This window comes from Carettochelys insculpta, chromosome 4, assembly GCF_033958435.1.
Source record: "Carettochelys insculpta isolate YL-2023 chromosome 4, ASM3395843v1, whole genome shotgun sequence".
NCBI classification, from domain to species: domain Eukaryota; kingdom Metazoa; phylum Chordata; order Testudines; family Carettochelyidae; genus Carettochelys; species Carettochelys insculpta.
This window is the reverse complement of record NC_134140.1, coordinates 5,859,984-5,881,101: the sequence shown is the minus strand read 5'-3', so window position 1 is coordinate 5,881,101 and position 21,118 is coordinate 5,859,984. Positions and strand designations below refer to the sequence as shown.

Below are 21,118 nucleotides of genomic sequence, written 5' to 3'. Positions count from 1 at the left end.
ATGAAGACACAGTTCTAAGTGGAAAGAGGAGAACTAAAGGAAAAAGTCAGGTTGTGTGAAACACATACGTTTCTCTTCTCAGTACCAACAGATAGAAGGTAATGAAGTCACTGACTAGAGAAATCTAGACCACATTTTTCTATCCAGAGTATCACATCTTTGTGTTATAAAGCTAGAGATATAAATGACAAATACACTGGGACAAGATTCTATTCATAGTTACAAAGAAACAATCTAGTTAAAGCAAGTATTAAAAATCAGTGGAGTTACTCATGATTTGCATGTTGAACCAAGCTGAATTTAACTTAGGGGAACATTCTGCAACTTGGTAATGCATATTTGGCGCTACTGATTACAGCAAAAGCTATGTTTTCAAACTCAGGATACAATCTGACTCAGTTTTGAAAAAGTTTTGAGAAACAAATACCTGAATGAGAACTCTCAACAGTCGTCTCTGACCTAACAGGAGATATTTTGGGTCCCTTCATCGGATGCAGAACATAGTACATCTCGGAACTTCCAGACGGCTTATACGGCAGCAACAGAGGCTGATCTGTAGGAATGGAGAGCGGTGCAATTAACAAAGATCACCAAAGTCTAATCTGCTAATGAAGCAGAGGTCATAGGTAAGAACTCAAAGTGACTCTGGAAGATGTTCTGGATAGGTTGTGTTCAGTTTGACATTTACTTTTTTCCCTAGACAATATGCACATTAGAGAGACTTGATCAGAAAGGAGTCCAACTGTTGGAAAGCTGACCTGTTAATAGGTAAAAGGGATGGCTTAATCTTTTATAACATTCCTTAATGATTAATGAAATGTGTGACTAGTGAGCGCTGTAATAAAAAATAAATTAAAAAAAAATCTCACTCACATACCAACATTGCTCACAGTGAGTAACAGCTAATGAAATAATTTCTAAGCCACTACGGATACCAGCTTGTGTTTAGGTCAACAAATAACATGCAATTATGGTGCAAGTCCACTAGACAATTCCATTTGTTTCTGGAGGCAAGGGCTGGCACACAATGTAGCTTAATAGGGAAGATAAACAAATGTTCAATATATGTGTGTATTTCTATGTAAATAGAGCCGGAGGTCCTCACATCTAGAAGGGATCTGATCTCTTCTTAAAGCAATGTCAGTAAGCTGTGTACATTTGGGTTATGTATACCTCAAAGAGACCCACAGTTTGGAACAGAGAAAATATCATGGAAACAATGAGTTTACATTCACTAGTAGCGTGCAGTAGCACTGACTGGTACAAAGAGGTACAACTTGCACTGTTCACACCAAAGTGAGTTAATTTGCCACTTATGTTCTAATTTGAATGGCATGCATACCATTTCTACCATATTCTCCCTCTCAGTAGACGCATACACAAATTATTTTGCCCACAGAGTAAGATCAGGTTAGTTATCTACCAACTCATGAGTCCGTGAGCACTCTGATTTCTATCATATGCATTATTTTAAACATCATTATTAAATATAAAGTGCATTTGAAAAGAACTGTTTCCCCCACTAGTGCATAAGAAACAAAACAATTGATTGTGTGGAAGAGGAAACACTAGATTCACAGAAGACACTTTGATTTTCTCACCAATTGACCTGTGAGATGATGAATTGTGGTTCAGAGATGAAGTATCTACGTTGAGGATTTCACATGCCTTCTGGTGAGAGGACTTGAAGGTACTGGTTTCACCATCTTCAGTACTAACATATATCTCAGCTGAAAAGGTTGTCTTTTCAGGACTTTCTGTTGTTATCTGAGTTATGGCATCAGATGTTGCCTTTCCAGTTTGTGGAGAAACAGTGGTCTTGAAATTATCCTGCAGATTTTGTCCACATGAATCCAAAACTCTGTCATAAGGCTGCCTTGAGAACAGTACCCCCTGCTTACTTTCCAGAGCCATATATCTCCGATGCTGTGAAGATATTGGTTTTAGGAAAAATGAAGAACTTTGGTCCTTTGGGACAGATTCAGCTGTTAAAAACCTAGAGTCAGAGTCCAACAAAACATTTTGGGGAGAGCTTAAACGCATTTGTGGAGCACTAAGACTGTCATTAGATCTTACTTCTGTGTCCAGTGTACTGAATGGTTCTGAATTATTACATTTTGGGGAGAGAGTTATGCGTACACAAGACAGTGCTTTCCTTGTTGGAGATGAAGGATATATGGGCATGGCTGTTGAATTTTTATCTGGGGAGGAACCGTGTATTACATTGGCAGGTCTTGTCTCAACATTTGTCTGGCTGAGAGAGAACCTATCAGAAGAAAGTTTACTCTCCTTTTCCAACAAATCACCATGGTCTTCAAGCAAAAGGGTTTGTAGGTTATGACCTGGATCTTCAGAGCTCTCTGTAAATGGAACTTGGCTGTGCAGACTCATCTTTCCCTGCTTATGAGGACTCCTGGAAAGAGGTGGATGAAGCATATTTATGTCTTCATCAAATTTCATATCATGATCACTATCAGGAAATCTGGCACTGTCTCTGCCCAACACAAGAACATCATTAGTGGAAGTTTCAGCTTCTTCAATACCATCTGCAATGAGGGTCGATCCTTGGCCAGTGAATGCACTTGTAGACTCTTGACTTGATAAAATGTCTTTTTCTTGAGAAGTTTCATATTTGCCAACAACAATGGGCACATGCTGAACCTTGTCTTTACTACCACGCAACCTGAAATCATTATCAAGTGAGTGAGTGGTTGTTGACTCTGATGAAAGATATGATTTAGGACCCTCCATCTGTTGCTTGCCAAGTCTATGTTCTTTAGCACTAACAGAGCCAATACCAGAAGGCATTATGCCACAAACAGTATCTTCCCTGAGATTGGTACTAAGGACTGTGGAAACTGATGGAGACTGAGAACGTTTACGGGATGCAAAAGTGATGGAAGTAATTTGCTTGGGATCTTCTACAGAAGGCTTTTCTGTAGACAGCTTTGTCTGAGTTGAAAGAATCACATCCTCCTCTGATGGTACACTGGAAGCATTCACCAAGCCCATCGAACAAGTGTCCAGATCTTTACATAAAGGTGTGTGAAGCCCAATATCTACATCCAAAGAATTAGCTGTGAGCGTCTGCAGCCGATCGTGGATATGTTTTTGGATGGTATTCAAAGCTTTAAACTGTGTATCTTCTAGTGGTGAGTAATCAGCAAGGTCACTTCTATATATTGGTGTAATCGGTCTTGTGTTTGATGATAGAGACCCATGAAGTTTGAAATCTTGTGTCTGGCTGTCAATTTGGAACTGTTTCACTACTGGAGATTTGATATGTTCTGTGTTCTGCCCCTGACTATGGCTATGACTGGATGTAGCTTCTGAATTGGTCCTCCACGGTTCCTATAAGTGCAAAAAACACAGATTCTCGAAAAAGTTTTGCAATAAGAATTTAACAATTCAAGTAAGGACTACAGTCGACAATAACCCAATTTTTGCCATCATGCAGAAAATACACACATTTTGGAACACATCTGCTAATATGACTGTAAACATTACAAGACTGTCTTCACGTATTCCAGAAAAACAGCTAGTGCAGTTTCAATGACAAAATACCATTGCCACTGTAATTTCTCTCTCTAATAGCATTCTTCGGGGTTTGATTTTACTGTATTAAAACAGACAATGCAGAGCTTCTTTTAAGACAGGACAGAGGCAAGTTGTAAGTACTTCTTGTCCAACAAACTTGTTCATTTCATCCACTGGAATCATGTTCGTCCATTTCCATGAACCCACAAAGGCTGTGTTTAGACTGTATACCTATCTCAAAATCATTTACATGCTGTGCAACGCAAATTGCATAAATTATTTTAAATTACAGTACCTTATTTCAAACTTGGTGCCATCCAAACAGCACCAAAGTTTGAAATAAGCAAGGCTTCCGCTACCCCTCTCATGATGAGGGGTAGCAGGACCCGAATACTGCCCTGAAAACAGTGCTGCTATTTCAAGGATGGGAAGTAGTTGCAGGGTTATTATTTCAGGATACATTTGTATCCTGAAATAGCAACCATAGTCTAAACATAGCCAAACTGTCTCATCCATCATATTATAAACCTAGACTAAAGTGTTTGGAACAGAGACTGTCTTTTTAGTTCTGGTTTGTACGGTGTCTTGCACAAGAGGATAAATTAAGATTTGGGGTCCTATGAAAACAAATAGCTTGAAGCACCTGGCATATACACCACATACCCAAGGCATGTGCCATCAAAGAACATTAAAACCAGAAAGAAAAAGGCCATTTTAAAGGACTATGGGACTCTACAGTTGTCAGATATTTTGCTATGCCGTAGTTGTCACTATAAGAAATAAAAAAGGGCACACTAAAAATTTTCCCATTACAACAGAATTTAAGAAGCAAGCACATGTCACCTCCACAGAAAGATCAAAGAAAGCTTCAATTGCTGATGAAAACAAAGCAAAAAGCTGTTCTTAAAACTGATACATGACAAAAACCTTTAATTTAAGTTTAGTGATTTTAATTATCACATTCAATAGTCCTCTTTCCCCTACTAGGAAGCAAATATTTCCCACAGAGCAATCTAAGCATTAGATCTGCAACAATATTCTTTCTGCAAACCAATGTCATATTGACAAGAAAATTAAAACAGAATTCAAAAAATATCCAGAGCTTTAAAAAGCAACTATTAATTAGCAAAGGCTTTTCACTCTCCAGACACACTCCTCTTTTTTCCTACTAAAATATGCATAGATATTCCACAGAAGCATTCTTTGTTTTACAAAAACTGGCAAGACTGTTTGCTATTGTGTGGAAAATAAGGGAGGGAGAGGGTCATTTGATTTCTAAAACCAGGCTAGTTAATAACCATTAAAAACACCAGGGAAAAACAAAAACAGAAAACTCAGCCAACTTTCTTCAATGTTTTCATCACTTATAAAAGTTGATGTTATTTGTGATAATAATTCTACACTTATGGAACACCCTTAATCCCAAAGCGTTTTAAAAATTTAAAATTAATATTGATACTATACACAGGAATTACTTAATCTGCCACTGAGACACTAGTACCTTTTGTATGACATATATAAGTGCACAGCAATTCATAACAGGGAACAAATAAAAACAAACTTGCCTTGGCTGGCAAATAAAACTAAGTATGGTATAGACCACCAATTAATCAGAAGATAAACAGTGCCCTACTTTTTGATGATTCTCACTCCTGGTCACAGGAGGTTGTTAGACAGATGGAAGATAAAAGATGTGACAATTACTCAGCTAGCTTGCTAACACTGGCAGTTAAAACCAAAACAAAAAGCAGTCAAGTAGCACTTTAAAGACTAGCAAAATAATTTATTAGGTGAGCTTTTGTGGGACAGACCCACTTCTTCAGACCATAGCCAGACCAGAACAGACTCAATATTTAAGGCACAGAGAACCAAAATAGTAAGCAAGGAGGACAAGTCAGAAAAAAAATGATCAAGGTGAGCAAATCATAGAGTGGTAGGGGGAAGGTCAAGAATTAGATTAAGCGAAGTATGCAGACGAGCCCCCATAGTGACTCAGAAAATTCCCAACCTGGTTCAAACCACGTGTTAATGTGCCAAATTTGAATATAAAAGACATCTCGGCTGCTTCCCTTTGAATAGCAGGGCGAAACTTTTTTTTCAGTAACATGCATACTCTTAGGTCATTCACTGAATGGCCCACTCCATTAAAATGTTGACGAACTGGTTTGTGGATCTGGAGTGTTTTGATGTCTGTTTTGCGCCCATTAACCCTTTGTCTAAGGGAGTTAGAAGTCTGTCCAATATACAAAGCATCTGGGCCTTGTTGGCACATGATGGCATATATGATGTTAGTAGAGGAGCATAAGAAAGTGCCTGTGATTCTGTGAATAACCTGGTTAGGTCCAGTGATGGTATTTCCAGAGAAGATATGTGGACAAACCTAGCAGCGGGCTTTGTTGCAAGGAAAGGTTCCAGGACTGGTATTTCTTGGGTATAGACTGTGGCTGTTAGTGAGGATCCTCATGAGGTTGGGAGGTTGTCTGGAGGAGAGAACAGGCATGTCATCTAGGGCCTTCTGGAGTGTGGCATCCTGATTAAGGATAGGTTGTAGGTCTTTAATAATTCGTTGCAGTGGTTTGAGTTGGGGGGCTGAGGGGTTATGACCAGTGGTGTTCTGTTCTTGGCTTTTTTGCGCCAATCTTGGAGTAGCTGGTCTCTGGGTATTCGTCTGGCCCTGTCGATTTGTTTTCTCACTTCTCCTGGTGGGCAATTCAGGTTTATGAATATTCGGTAAAGATCTTGTAGTTTTTGGTCTCTGTCAGTTGGATCAGCCCACTGCAATGAATTATTGAAGACCTACAACCTATCCTTAATCAGGATGCCACACTCCAGAAGGCCCTAGGTGACATGCCTGTTCTCTCCTACAGACAACCTCCCAACCTCATGAAGATCCTCACTAACAGCCACAGTCTATACCCAAGGAATACCAGTCCTGGAACCTTTCTTTGCAACAAAGCCCGCTGCCAGCTTTGTCCACATATCTTCTCTGGAAATACCATCACTGGACCTAACCAGGTTATTCACAGAATCACGGGCACTTTCTTATGCTCCTCTACTAACATCATATATGCCATCATGTGCCAACAAGGCCCAGATGCTTTGTATATTGGACAGACTTCTAACTCCCTTAGACAAAGGGTTAATGGGCACAAAACAGACATCAAAACACTCCAGATCCACAAACCAGTTCATCAACATTTTAATGGAATGGGCCATTCTGTTAATAACTTAAGAGCATGTGTGTTACTGAAAAAAAATTTTCGCACCGCTATTCAAAGGGAAGCAGCCGAGATGTCTTTTATATTCAAATTTAGCACATTAACACGTGGTTTGAACTCGGATGGGAATTTTCTGAGTCACTATAGGGGCTCATCTGCATACCTGACTTAATCTAATTCTTGACCTTCCCCCCACCCTCTGATTTGCTCATCTTGATCATTTTTTTCTGATTTATCCTCCTTGATTACTGTTTTTGGTTCTCTGTGCCTTAAATATTGAGTCTGTTCTGATATGGCTATGGTCTGAAGAAGTGGACCTGTCCCATGGAAGCTCACCTAATAAACTATTTTGCTAGTCTTTAAAGTGCTACTTGACTGCTTTTTGTTTTGATAGTATATAGACTAGCACAGCTCCCTCTCTGTTACTGGCAGTTAAAATAAATAACAAAAGCCCCACTGACTTGAATGGCAGAAATTTGCCCTTCAACTGTTAACTCGTTTGGGTACAGACTGTATGTTCCTTTATATTCTGCCCTTTAAATTTCTAAGCAACAAACTCAAGCATTCTTTTGAAGACAGTTGCACACCACGGTACATTATGTTCTGACACAGATCTGAAAGCTACTTTACTCAGCTCTGGTTACTGTGCCAAATTTGCTTACTGTAATACAGAACTAAATAATACATGTCCAAGTATGTCAATATAAGTTTTGAACATAGCAGGCTCTCTGCTCTCTTTTCAGGTCTCATGATAAACAATGGATATTTTAAGATGTAACATTCACCTGATTATGGTAGTGAATGTATATATGCACATACTTGTCAAGGACAACGACCACTCAAAACAAGGCATTTCATTTCCAGATGCATCTCTTGCAGGGTCTGTTGATTTGTTTTATTTAACAGAAAAGGGAGAAAAAGGAAGTTCACAAGAATATCCTTATTAGGAAAGAAGCCTTAAATATAGAATCATAGGACTGAATGTCTCCTTGAGAGGTTAATTAGTCCAGCCTCCAGCACTCATGGCAGGACTAAGTCTTGGTCTACACTAGGAGATTACAATTTAGGAATTAGTCCTTCTAAGGAATTAGTCCATTCAGTCAACTTTTGCACTTTGGCTTTTCACAAGGAGTAGTGCCAGATATGACCTTGCACGGTCGAACTTAAGGTAGTGCAGATGGAGCATTGTGAAATGTGACATTCTTGGCCTCCTGGAGGTATCCCACAGCACCCTAATGTGACCACTCTGGCCACCACTTTCAGCTCTGCTGCTTTCCAGATGTGCAGGAAACAGCCTGGAAAACTTTGAATTTCATTTCTCATCTGGCCAGCATTGCAAGCCAAGCAGGTAGCACATCTCAGCAGCACATCTAGCCATGAATTCCCACAGTTGCAGATGAACTCCAGCACAGAGCATGCAGGACATCCAGGATGTTATTGCCATGCAGAGAGATGAACCTGCTGGGAAAACTACAAAGCAGCAAAAGAAATGCAGACATATATGCAAAGATCAGGGCCTGGAAGGAAAAGGATACACCAGGCATGCTCAACAGTGCTGCGTAAAAATAAAGTTGCTGAGGGAGGCATACCATAAAACAAAAGGAAGCAAATGGACATTATGGATCATTGTTGCAAACATGCCACTTCCATGAGCAGCTGCATGGTATTCTAGGGAGTGACACAACCACTGTCCCCAAAAAGTCTATGTATATCTCCAAAGAGATTCCTCAGGAATCCTCTGGCAACAGCAAGGAGGACATGGTGGAGGACGAAGAGGATGGCAACTATGACTGTCAGCAGGTGAATGGAGCAGCTGATCTCACTGACAGCCAGGAAATCTCATCCCCTCCTCCCAGGACATTTTGCATCTGCACCCTAATGGTGGGAAGAGCACATCTGGTACGTTCTCATTTTTAATCATGCTATAAGTGGGCTAAGACAACTGGGTGTGGTCTGTGGGAGGCACTGTACCTACACAGCCCAGGGCCCCTAGAACAACTTGTTAATACGTCTGGGGACAGAGCACCAGTCCTCCTTGCGCATCTCCATAAACCTCTCAGATGGATACTCTCTTAATTCTTCTCACGAGGTTTTTGGAGAGGCCTGCCTTATTTCGACCTCCTTGATTGGACACCTTTCCATGTCAAGCCAACAATAAGTAATCTGTCATCTTGGCACCACAGAGTAGTGCAGCATAACTGCATTCAGTCAGTATCCATTCCTTATCAGTATTTGTTATTCAGAGGAGGAGGAGGAGATCTCTTTCTGCAACCTAGAGTAAACGGGAAGGAGCATTAAGCTCCTATATGATGGCACAAGCTGCTCCACCATGCCTGGACAGCCCCGTCCCCCGTCCCTTCCCCAGGCTGCTGGAGGAAGGAAAACTTTCACTGGCCCATCCAAGGCAGCAGCGGAAAACCAGGTGGCGGCAAACGACAAGAAGGAAAGTGCAAGCTGCTCCGTCATGCCTGGACGACCTCCTCTCCCTTCGCTAGATGGACAGGGGAAGGACAACCTTTGCTGTCCCAGCTAAAGGGGGTGGGGTGAAGACCACGTGGCTACAGAAAACCGGTACATCTGCTGACCACAGACCCTGGGTCCCCTTTCACATCTATTTGAAGTGTACACAGCTCCAAAAACTGCTTTTGCAATCACATACGTGAAAGTATGTCCTCAGTACTGTGTGTTGTTGAACTTCTCTGCAGTAGGTGTACCTCCTTAATGTCTGGCCATCACATACGTTTTCTTGCAATGTGCTCAACTGTGGGCTCATTGACCAACACTACCCTCCCTCCAAATGTTAGGATGGCACAGGTCTGTAGGAGAAAACCAAAGCGGGAAGATATATTCATAGAGCACATGGAAGCTGCCCACACCAACAGGGCACACTTAAATGCATGGAGGAGAACCATGCTATAAGGTAGGCAGGCAGATCAGGAAGAAAGGAGTGAGGGTCTTGAGGCAGGAAGCAAGCAGAAAGCATGAATTAGAGACCAGAACGAGATGTTGCAGTTGATGAGGTAGCAAACTGAGCTTCTGTGGTGCCTGGTACAGGAGCACAGATCCCCACTGCAGCCCCTGATGAACCACATGCCCTTCTCACCATATTCCCTAATCGTAACCCCTTGACACCCAAAAATGCGGGATGGAAGTCAAGGGCAGTCTTCCATTACGCTCCCAGGGACACTTCTGAGAGCAGAAGGCGGACATTCCCCCACCCGTGATTGCAAAATGCCCTTGCTTATGCACCCGCAAAGCCCCTACCATCAACTCCTTTAGTGTCCCCTAAATAAAAATGATGAAGCTTACAAAGCCAGCGTCTTTATTGCTTATACTGAATGTGAGGGTTGGGGGAGAAGGTTACTTAACAGGCTTCACAGGCAAGCGCATATTATTTGGCGGGGAACTCCTTAAGAGCAAGAGACATGACTTGCCATGTCGCTGTCTGGTCATTCATAAAGATGTTTTTCAAAGCCACCCTGATTAGCAGAGCCACTTGGTGTGCTCTTTTTATTGTGCTGGTGTCTGGCTGTTCATGATTACTGGCCAAGTGATCTGCCTCTACCCTCCAGCGTGGCATGAAGTTTTCCCCCTTGCTATCACATAAATTATGAAGCCATAGCAGGTTGACACCATAAGGGCAATGTTGCCTTTGCTAAGGTCTAACCAAATCAGGAGGCTCCTGAAATTGGCTTTTCAATGGCCAAATGCTTATTCTACAACCATTCTGCTCTTCATCAGCCTGAAGTTGAACTGCTACTTACTGTGGTCCAGGCTGCCTGTGTATGGCTTCATGAGCAAAGGGAGCAAGAGGTAAGCTGGATCACTCAGAATCACTATTGGCATCCACACATCTGCAATGGTGATCTTCTGGTCTGGGAAGAAAGTCACATTCTGCAGCTTTCTAAACAGACCAGAATTCCTAAAGATGTGTATGTCATGCACCTTTCCCCAGTTATCACACACTGATGTCAGTGAAATGACCCTTGTGATCTACCAATGCCTGCAATGTCATAGAGAAGTATCCCTTCCAGTTTTAGTACACTGTGGCAAGGTAGTCCAGGGCCAAGATCAGGATGTGTATTCCATCTATCACAATGCCACAGTGAGGGAACTCTACAGCAGCAGTGTCTTTCATAACAGAAAGGTTTTCATTGCTTTGGCTACGTGGATCACAGCAGCCCCCCCACCCCGTAGATCTGCCTACTCCGAATCGATTGCCCACTGACTGGCAGCCGTCTGGTGTTGCAAGCTTCCACAGAGCTATTACCACATACTTCTGAATTGTCAGAGCAGGTCTCATTTTGGTATTGCAGCTCTTCAGGGTGAGGGACATCAATTAGCAAAGTTCCATGGAAGTGACCTTACCCATTCAGAAGTTTTGTGGCCATTTGCTGATTGTCCCTTACCTGCAGAACAATGTGATCTCACATTATGGACTTGTTTCACATCACCAGAACCAGTGCTGCACTTTCTACAAAGCCATCAAGTGCAGCCAGCATCTCCCTGTTCCTCCTCTCCAGTGTCTCACATTTGCACAGGTCTGTTTCCTCCTCAGAATCTTCATCACTCTGAGCTGTTTAGAAGCTGCACATACTGCAGCACAAAACATAAGGTGCTCACAATATGTGCCGCAACAGTTTTAAGATGAGTTCCATGCTAGCATTGCAATGATGTCTGCATGGATATGAAAAAGGCACGAAAAGAAAGGTTACTCACCGTAGTAACGGTGGTTCTTCGAGATGTGTCCCCGTGGGTGCTCCACATTAGGTGTCGGGCTCGCCCGGCGCCGCAGATCGGATCTTCCAAGCAGTTTCTGCCGGACCGCGCATGCGCCGGTGCGCGCCGCTCCCCCGCGCGCTCCCGGCCATGTGCGCGATCCGGTCCCCGCCAGTTCCTTGACCAACCGCCTCGGATGCTCCTGCAAAACACTAAACAGAGATCCGGAGCGGGGAGGATGGGCGGGTAGTGGAGCACCCACGGGGACACATCTCGAAGAACCACCGTTACTACGGTGAGTAACCTTTCTTTCTTCTTCGAGTGTCCCCGTGGGTGCTCCACATTAGGTGACTACCCAGCAGTAACCCAAGATAGGAGGTGGGTAATCGGATTATGTGCAGCTTGTCCCCGAGAGGACCGCTGCCAAGAGACGGGTATCCTCTTGGAATACCCTGTGAAGGGCGTAATGTTTGGCGAAGGTGTCACAGGATGACCAGGTCGCCACTCTGCAAATGTCTTTTAGCGCAACGCCCTTGAAAAAAGACTGTTGATGCTGCCACCGCCCTAGTGGAATGAGCCCTGGGCGTGGCCAGTAAAGGAGTCTTTTTGAGTTTGTAGCACATTTTTATGCAAGATACGATGTGCTTAGAGATTCTCTGCGAAGAGAGACATTCTCCTTTTGATTTGGGAGCGATAGAGACTAGGAGCCTATCCGTTCTCCGGAAGGACTTGGTCCTGTCCATATAGAAAGCTAGCGCCTGCTCACGTCCAGGAGGTGTAGGCGCACCTCTTTGTTAGAGTTATGAGGCTTTGGATAAACAAGGGTAAACAATAGGTTCGTTAGTATGAAACTCAGAAAGAAACTTTAGGAACAAAGGCTGGATGCAGCCGTATGGTTACCGCCTCCTTGGAAAAACAGCGCAGGGCGGCGTTGCCATAACTGCCTCAAGCTCGCTCACCCTGCGAGCTGACGTGATTGCGAGAAGAAAGGTCGTCTTCATCATAAGGAGGCGGAGGGAAACCGTGGCCAAAGGCTCAAACGGTGGTCCCCTTTTCGCATTAAGCACCAGGTCCGAGTTCCACAGAGGTGGAAGCGGTTTCTGAGGGGGGTATAGGCTTACCAGCCCTTTGAAGAACCTGGTAACCATGGGATGGGCGAACACCGTGTGCCCTTCCTCTTCGTGTCTGAACACCAAAATGGCGGCCAGGTGGACCTGAAACGAGGATAGCGAGAGTCCTCCTCTCTTGAGGTCCAGTAAATACTCTAATATCACAGCCATAGGCACCGAAAGGGGGCTAGCTGTTTGGTAGAACACCATGCCGTAAAGCGAGTCCATTTCTGCTTGAAGGTCTTCCTGGTGGAAGTCCTCCTGCTACTTTCTAGGACTTGCTGCACTTCCTCCGTACATGTGCTCTCTAGGGAGCTGAGCCATGGATTAACCACGTTTGTAGTCGCAGGCTTTGGGGGTGCGGATGCACTATGGACCCCTGGGCTTGCGTGAGCAGATCCCGCGCCACCGGAGGGGACCTCAGTGGCCGGTCCGACATGCGCAGGAATAGGGGGAACCATTGCTGTCGATCCCACGTTGGGACTATCGGGATCATTCAGGTTCCTTCCCTCCTGGCTTTCTGCAACACTTTGGATGAGCACTGTGGGAGGGAAAGCGTAAAGCAGGGGGCCCCTCCATGAGATCGCGAAGGCATCCCTCAGGGACCCCCGTCCCAGTCCTGCCCTGGAGCAGAATTGTGGGCACTTCTTGTTGTGCTGAGTAGCAAACAGGGTCTATCTGGGGAAAAACTCCATGCGTGGAAAATCGGTTGCAGCAGATCGGGACGGATCTGCCACTCGTGCGTGAGTGCGAAACGCCTGCTCAGCTGGTCTGCCTTCACATTGCGAGCGCCTGGTAAGTACGAGGCTTTCAAGGTTACATTGTTGGCGATGCAGCAGTTCCACAACCGGACTGCTTCTACACATAAGGCACGGGACCGAGCTCCTCCTTGCCGATTTATATAAAACATGGTGGAGGTATCGTCTGTACTGATCCCGACTACCTTGCCTTTCAGTTGGTCTCGAAAGTGTCTGCAGGCGTTGAACACTGCTTTGAGCTCCAGTATATTTGTGTGCAGTGACTGCTCCATAGAGGACCACAGCCCTTGCGTCACCTCTTCGCCCATGTGTGCTCCCCACCCTATGAGGGGGGCATCTGTAGTAAGAAAAACCAATACGTGTGGTTGGTGGAAGGGTACCCTTGTTAGCAGGTTCTCTGGGTTTACCCACCATTGCAGGGATTTGCGCACCTCCGTTGTGGGCGACGCCATCCTGTGAACAGTGTGTGCTGCCGGTTTGTATACGCTCGCCAGCCAATGCTGCATGCTGCGCATGTGTAACCTGGCGTTCTGTTGTACGAAACGTTGCTGCTGCCATGTGGCCCAGCGGCTGTAAGCACGTCAGAACCGGCACCATAGGGCTGAAGGTGAAGCCTTGCGCGAGGGAGCCGATGGCCCGAAAGCGAGTCTCTGGTAGATACGCCCTCGCTGTAATAGAATTTATGCGTGCCCCTACGAACTCTATGTCCTGTGTGGGGTCTGTCTTTGATTTTGTCAGATTGATAAGCAGGCCGAGCGAAGAGAACGTGCCTGCTGTGACACATATTATGCGTAGTACCTCCTCCTTTGAGGCCCCTTTGAGTAGGCAGTCATTCAGATACTGGAATATAAATACCCCCTGTCTGTGCAGGTAGGCTGACACCACTGCCAAGGTCTTGGTGAAGACTCTGGGGGCTGAGGAGAGCCCAAACGGTAGGACCTTGTAAGTCGAGGGCTGCGAACCAATCTCCATCGTCTAGTGCCGTAAGGATGGAGGCGTTTGTGATCATCCGAAAACGTTGCTTGCGCAGGTACCGGTGAGGCCTCGAAAATCTAAGATGGACCTCCCCGTGAGGAAGTACCTCGAGTAGAACCCTCTCCCTTGCAGTTGCTCCGGCACTCTTTCCACTGCCCCTACGAGCATGAGATGGTCTACCTCCTGCTTGAGCCTCGCTACATGGGAGGTCTCCTGGAGGTGGGGCCCCGGGTGGAGGTCATGGCGGTGGGAGCAACTGGGAGGGGATGGCGTACCCCGTGGCTATGATCTCCAGCACCCATGTGTCTGTGGTGATCCTTTGCCACTGGTTATAAAATGGTCGGATGATGGCCTTGAGCACTGGTTTCGTGCCCTCTGGAAGCGAGTCCATGAGGGAGGTCAACCTAATGTGGTTGTTGAAATTATGGTTCGCTAGATGCGCTGCGTAATTTGCCATTGGCAACAGTAGCGTGGAGGAGTAGACCTTTCTGCCCAACAGCTCTAGCTTTTTGGCATGTTTGTTTATTCCCCCACGTTGCGACGACTCCGCCACCAAAGAATTTGGTTGTGGGTGGCTGAACAGGAACTCCATGCCCTTCATGGGCACGAAGTATTTTTTTTTTTTTTTTTTTTCGCTCTTTTGTGGACAGGCGGAATAGTCGCAGGAGTCTGCCATATCATAGTGGCAGGCTCCAAGATTGCGTCATCAGCGGTATTGCTATTTTGGAGGAGGCCGGAGGTCTCAGATTTTTGAGGAGCTTATGGTGTTGCTCTTGCACCTTTGCTGTCTGGAAGCCTTGCGTGAAGGCCACCCTCGTAAAACAGCTCTTGGAACTGTTTGAGATCGTCCGGAGGATGGACGCCCCCCGGGGCCGTAGCCTCATCCGGGGAGGAAAGCGAGGAACCGCTGGGGTACGTCTTTCTGGACCCTTCCGGTTCCTGCTGATGATGGTACACCCTCTCACTAGAGGTGTGCGAGGAAAAATCTCGGGGTTCCATAACCAGTCCCCCCTGAGATGCTTAAGTCTCTGTCCCCGGTCACAATTGCCCTTGGGGGTACGAGATCGTTCGTAGGGATCTTTCCCTAGTAGATTGCCGATGGTGTCTATGCCCTGCGTGGTAGGGGCGACCACGGCAGTACAAGCACTGGTCTTGGGAAGGTGACCTAGACCACTCCCTTGGTGCATACCCTTTGCGTCTGGGGGAGGGAGACCGTCGAGACCCTGGAGAGAGCGACTTTGCCTAATAGTCCAGCGGTTCAAATCCCAGGAAGGGTGGAGGTGGTCCCAGCCAGGGTGAGGCTGGTTGCAGAAATGGAGAAGGGGGCTCTGGGTAGGCCAAGGGGGGGGGGACCCCTGCCTTATAGTTGGAGTCTGCAACATAGCGGAGGGCTGTGAGAAAGCAACTACACAGCCCTGTGCGGAGAGGGGCTGCAATGCCTCCTCTTGTGTGCAGTCTTCCCCCTCCCTTGAGGAGGTAACTCCGCCCCTGACATACAGGGGATCCCGGCCACGTCCGCACCGAGCTCGGCACACTCGAAGTCGGTGCCGCATGTGCGGTGTCCTTCGGTGCCGGCAGGCTACGTGCCTGCGCGCTCTGCACCGCCGGTTTTCCAGGGGTCGGTGGTACCGGCGCTTGTTTAGCCGCCGCCCTGCCTGCGGTGCGGGGCAGCTGGCTGATTATCGAAGGGTGAGCCGCTTGCACGTGGCTCTCCGTGCCGCCGCCGATCAGCTGTTGCTGCGGCTGGGGGCTGCTCGCTCCTCCCGTCCCGCTCGTTGTTGCTGCCGGCAGGGATCGGGCTGGGGGGCATACAGGGCATTCCGGCGTCCGCACCGAGCTCGGCACGCTCAAGGGCGGTGCCGCACGTGCGGTGTCCTCCAGTGCCGGCAGGCTACGTGCCTGCGCGCTCTGCACCGCCGGTTCCCCAGGGGTCGGTGCCGCTGCCTGCGGTGCCGCTGGTACCAGCGCTTGTTTAGCCGCCGCCCTGCCTGCGGTGCGGGGCGGCTGGCTGATTATCGGAGGCTGAGCTGCTTCCACGTGGCTCTCCGTGCCGCCGCTGATCAGCTGTTGCTGCGGCTGGGGGCTGCTCGCTCCTCCCGTCCCGCTAGCTGTTGCTGCCGGCAGGGATCGGGCTGGGGAGCATACAGGGGATTCCGGCCCCGTCTGCACCGAGCTCGGCACGCTCGAGGGCGATGCCGCATGTGCGGTGTCCTCCGGTGCCGGCAGGCTGCGTGCCTGCGCGCTCTGCACCGCCGGTTCCCCGGGGGTCGGTGCCGCTGCCTGCGGTGCCGCCAGTACCGGCGTTTGCTTAGCCGCCGCCCTGCCTGCGGTGCGGGGCGGCTGGCTGAGTATTGGAGGCTGAGCCGCTTCCACGTGGCTCTCCGTGCCGCCGCCGATCAGCTGTTGCTGCGGCTGGGGGCTGCTTGCTCCTCCCGTCCCGCTCGCTGTTGCTGCCGGCAGGGATCGGGCTGGAGATACTTTCCTCCGTTTCTGCGCTGATGGGGTGAGGGAGGCAGCTTTCCTTTTAAGGGCCCCGGAGGGTCCCTCCTGCTGCGGCCGCTCCGGCACTTCTGGCTGGAGGGCCTTGTCAAGAAGCAGCATTTTTTTTTTTTTTTTTTTTTAAAGCCTGAAGAGGACATTGTTGGTGAGTCTTTGTGTTTTTAAGTGGGTACTTAGCACCTTCTTTGTGCCGTTTTCCCCGTCCGATGGTCTGCCTTAGCCGGAGGGCTGATAGCCCTAGCTCCTGGCCTCCGGCGCTTGTTACTGGGACTGGCTGAGCTGTCCCTCTCCTAGCTTGTTCGTTGTTGTTTTTTTTTTTTTTTTTTTTACAAAATAACAAACGGCTAGCTTATAGTAGCCTAAGCCTGAAAAAACTTTAAGAAAAAACAGATAAAGCCATTGAATACACTACTTGGCCTTAGCCTAGTTGGATTCCGTCTGCAGCCGACGGCGGTTAAGAGGAACTGGCGGGGACCGGATCGCGCACATGGCCGGGAGCGCGCGGGGGAGCGGCGCGCACCGGCGCATGCGCGGTCCGGCAGAAACTGCTTGGAAGATCCGATCTGCGGCGCCGGGCGAGCCCGACACCTAATGTGGAGCACCCACGGGGACACTCGAAGAAGAAACACTTTTTGACATAGCTTTCCAAAGGGAGAGGAAGGGAACAAGTGCAACAAGGGATGCTGGCAACACACACCCACAACACTCGCGGCACGTTTCTGTCACATCAGAGACCGGGACAGAAACCCACCATGCAATGTGTCAACAGGAAATGTGGGATAGGAACTCTATGTGCATAGCTGACAAAGTCGAAGCTAGGCAACACTAGTTGGGACACTCTCCCTCGACATCAATGTGCCAATGTGGACATGCACCCTCAACTTTATAAAATCAGGTGCTAGAAAAATCGAACTTGACAAATCCGACAATTTTGTAGTGCACGCATACTCTATGTTATTATCTAGACAGGGGTCAGCAACCTTTCCGAGGTGGAATGTCAAAATCTGACCTTTTGACCTATACGTACAGTGCAAGTACCAGTGATACTTTTTAAAATCACAAATAGTCCAACTTATAACAGCTTCATTAATAAGTAAATGCAGATGCAGAGCTTTACCATTTAGGTGGAGGTTGGTAGCATTAGCTGGTCTTTTGTTAATACACAGGTGGCCTGGCTTTGAGCAAGCTCCTGGCTATATGCAGGGGGAAGGGCAGGTCTGAGCTGCCACCTCTTTATGTGCCGGGGTTGCTGACCCCTGATCAGACCATCCCTGCGGGTCTGTTGTCCAACCTGCTTTTAAAGATCTCCAGTGATGGAGATTCCACAACCTCCCCTTCAATGAACGGTTACAAGTTGGAGCAGCTTACCAGACAGAGCTAACAGGTGGCACTTCTAAAAGAAAAACTAGAAATAAAACACACTTCTACAGAGCAAATCACACTGCAAACAAGTCAACAGATAAGTAAACACCAGACCCCCGGACGCATGCAGAAAATTCTCAACCAGCAGTCTAAAATTCCCTCAGTCAAGGGGGTACGCTAGCTAAGGAGAGGTCACACTGTTTAACCCCATTGTAGACAGCACTGAACTGCAGCAATCACACTCCATACAACATGCTATAAATTGCACTCTCTTACGTCACTTGATCTCAACATCTTTAGCTACAAATAGACGACAGAGGCAGTGCCATCATCACCGCACACTGGAAAGAGACAAGACATGTTTTTGATCAGCAAATTTTACATCAGTTTCATTAGAGACCACATTTGCTCCATAAAAACTTAATCACTTCCCAATTTCTTTAGAAACAATTTCACTGACAAGGACAAATGTATTATTTTAAAGATACCAGTATTTGCATTCCTTTAGCTTAGATTCATTCAGAATTGATGGACTTTCCAGCAATGCCATGAAGAGCTCATGAAAAACAAATTATACTGACCTGAACAAAACAAAAGAGCAGTTAGAGTACAGACTAACACGGCTACCTCTCTGTTACTATTTGACCAGAACAAAGTTAGGTAGATTTTCGAGGCCAAAACAGAATTATATAAATTTAATTTATCTTCTGATCTATACAAGTGGAAAAAATGTAATCTTACATGTCATTAGAACAAGGCCATGTGGACATCTGAACAAGTACTTCAACAACAGTTACAGTAAGTAATGAGCAAATAAAACCGGTCACAACAGGTTTGGAAATGTTTTCCCATAAACCATGAGTTAAACAGATAACCTGGAGAACTTCATTTCAATATCCAAAATGTCATTGGAAGTGAAGTACTCTGATCAAGAAAACCTTGAAAATATCAGGTTCGTTCTCCCAAGCCATGCCTTTTAACAGATTATCTATGTTACAAATATGCAAACGATTAACTAAAGTTGATTTAAAAGTCAATCCTGTTAAACTAGTAAGAAGCCCTAACAGGTGCATTTAAATCAGTGTAACTTATGTCTGTATCAGTTTAGCTTAAGTCAGTAACTTATCAAACTTAGACCCACACTTAAGCAAGGAATAAATTGATTTAAGTAGCCATACTAAAAATGTTTGCACCAGTTCAACCACAGAAATTGAAAAATCTATTTAGTTAAACTGGTGCACTTTTCTAGCCGATAAAAGGGCTAAGATAAAGTCTACACTACCACTTTACTGCCCTTCAACTTTCTGGCTCAGTAGTGTGAAAATATCCTCCACTCCAGGCGCAGCAAGTCACAACATTGTAAAGCATCGGTACAAATGATAGCTGGACACCCCACTCTGACAGCTACTCCCTTTGTGGAGGCTGTTTACACCGAGTGCTGGAAGACCTCTCTCCCAGCATCCTGCCATGACCAAACTTTCACTCTAAAGCACTGCTGTGGCTCCACTGTAATTTTAGATGTGCAGACAAAAACTTTAAGATTCCCCCTTGAACAGGAATGCTAAAGTTCTGCTACAGCTCCAAGCACCTCAATGCTATATGAACCAAGTTAAAATTTCCTTTTACTATCTTTAATTTAAAAGTAGTAATTATAAGGCAGGATGTCTGGACAGGTTTTTCCCCCGAACTACAAGTCACCTTACCTATTGAAAAAATTCATCAAGTTGACTACAGTAAGATTTTGGTGTTATTTTTAACTAACTAATCTAAGATAAAAATCTATGACTACATTAGAATGCATGCCTGCTTTCCAAATGAAAAATAAGATAATATGAACTAATGCAGCCCATAATATACCTTGCTCTCTTCATTTAGAAAATGTATAATCAAATATAAATATGGTATAAATTATTAAGTGTTTCCATAGAAGTATTTTAAATTAACACGGCCCCCCTGCCGCTTCCAGTTTTGCTATCATCTTGAAGAATTCTGAAGCCAAACATGCTAAAGCAGCAGTTCTTAAAGCGTGAGGTTGGACCCCAAGCAGGTTTCAACTTCCATTTTAATGGTCACCAAGGTCAGCTTAAAACTTGCTCAGGCCCAGGAACGAAGCCTGAGACACACCACCTGCAGCTGAAGCCTTAAAGTTTCAATCCTGCATGTTGGGACTCATGTTACAGGCCACTCCTGCCTGGGGCTGAAGCTCTGCTCCTTCCCTACAATCCCTGCCAGGGTCAGTAAGGCTCAGGTGGGCTACAGTTTCGGTCCTGCTTCCTGGGGTTATGTAGTATTTTTTATTGTCAGAAGGGGGTTGCAATGCAATGAAGATTGAGAAAATGTGTGAAAGAGCATGAGAACCAGAAACACACCTATCTTCATCATAGTTTCATTGCCCTAGTTAAGCAAAATGCGAAACAAACAACAAAAATGGTGACGAACAGGCACTCACTGCCATGGCGGTTAACACAGCAGTACAAACAAAAGCAAGCCTAAATATAAATCACTTTTTACAGAATTCCCACTTTAGTAATTGGCAGGGCTATTAGCAATCTTTTTTTTTTTAAATTATGTTATGATAATCCTTTAAAAATACATTAAACTAGTAAGGCAATAAAATAGTTATTGGGTCTAAGTATCCAAAAATCTGAGCAGTGAGTAAACTTACATACCATACCAAAAAACTCAGAGCGCTGAGTTTATAGAGAACAAAATTTGGATTTATTGCACAATTTCCACCTTATCCCTTAATGCCTGGATTTTGCTCGTTTTACATGCCCAAGGAGATCTTTGCCCAAGTAAGGACAGCTTGATTCGGTACTACACAGAATGTATATTCCTATGTCATACACAAATATAAAATCCTGTAAAAATAAATATGGCTGTAAAAATACATACAGTTTCACATGTTCCAGACTATCTTTGTAAAGGAAAACCTGTGTGT

At 45.9% G+C, this 21,118-nt stretch overlaps 1 protein-coding gene across 1 annotated transcript in view; it reads right to left on the bottom strand.

Annotated features, from left to right (window-relative positions):
* Nucleotides 1-21,118, bottom strand: part of ALMS1 (ALMS1 centrosome and basal body associated protein) — a 142,650-nt gene that overhangs the window by 54,179 nt on the left and 67,353 nt on the right. The window contains exons 9-10 of the mRNA XM_074992215.1: nt 1,602-3,351; nt 428-553 (exon numbers count right to left, since the gene is read on the bottom strand). Of these exons, the coding sequence (XP_074848316.1) occupies nt 428-553; nt 1,602-3,351 (1,876 nt within the window). The remainder of the gene's footprint in view (nt 1-427; nt 554-1,601; nt 3,352-21,118) is intronic.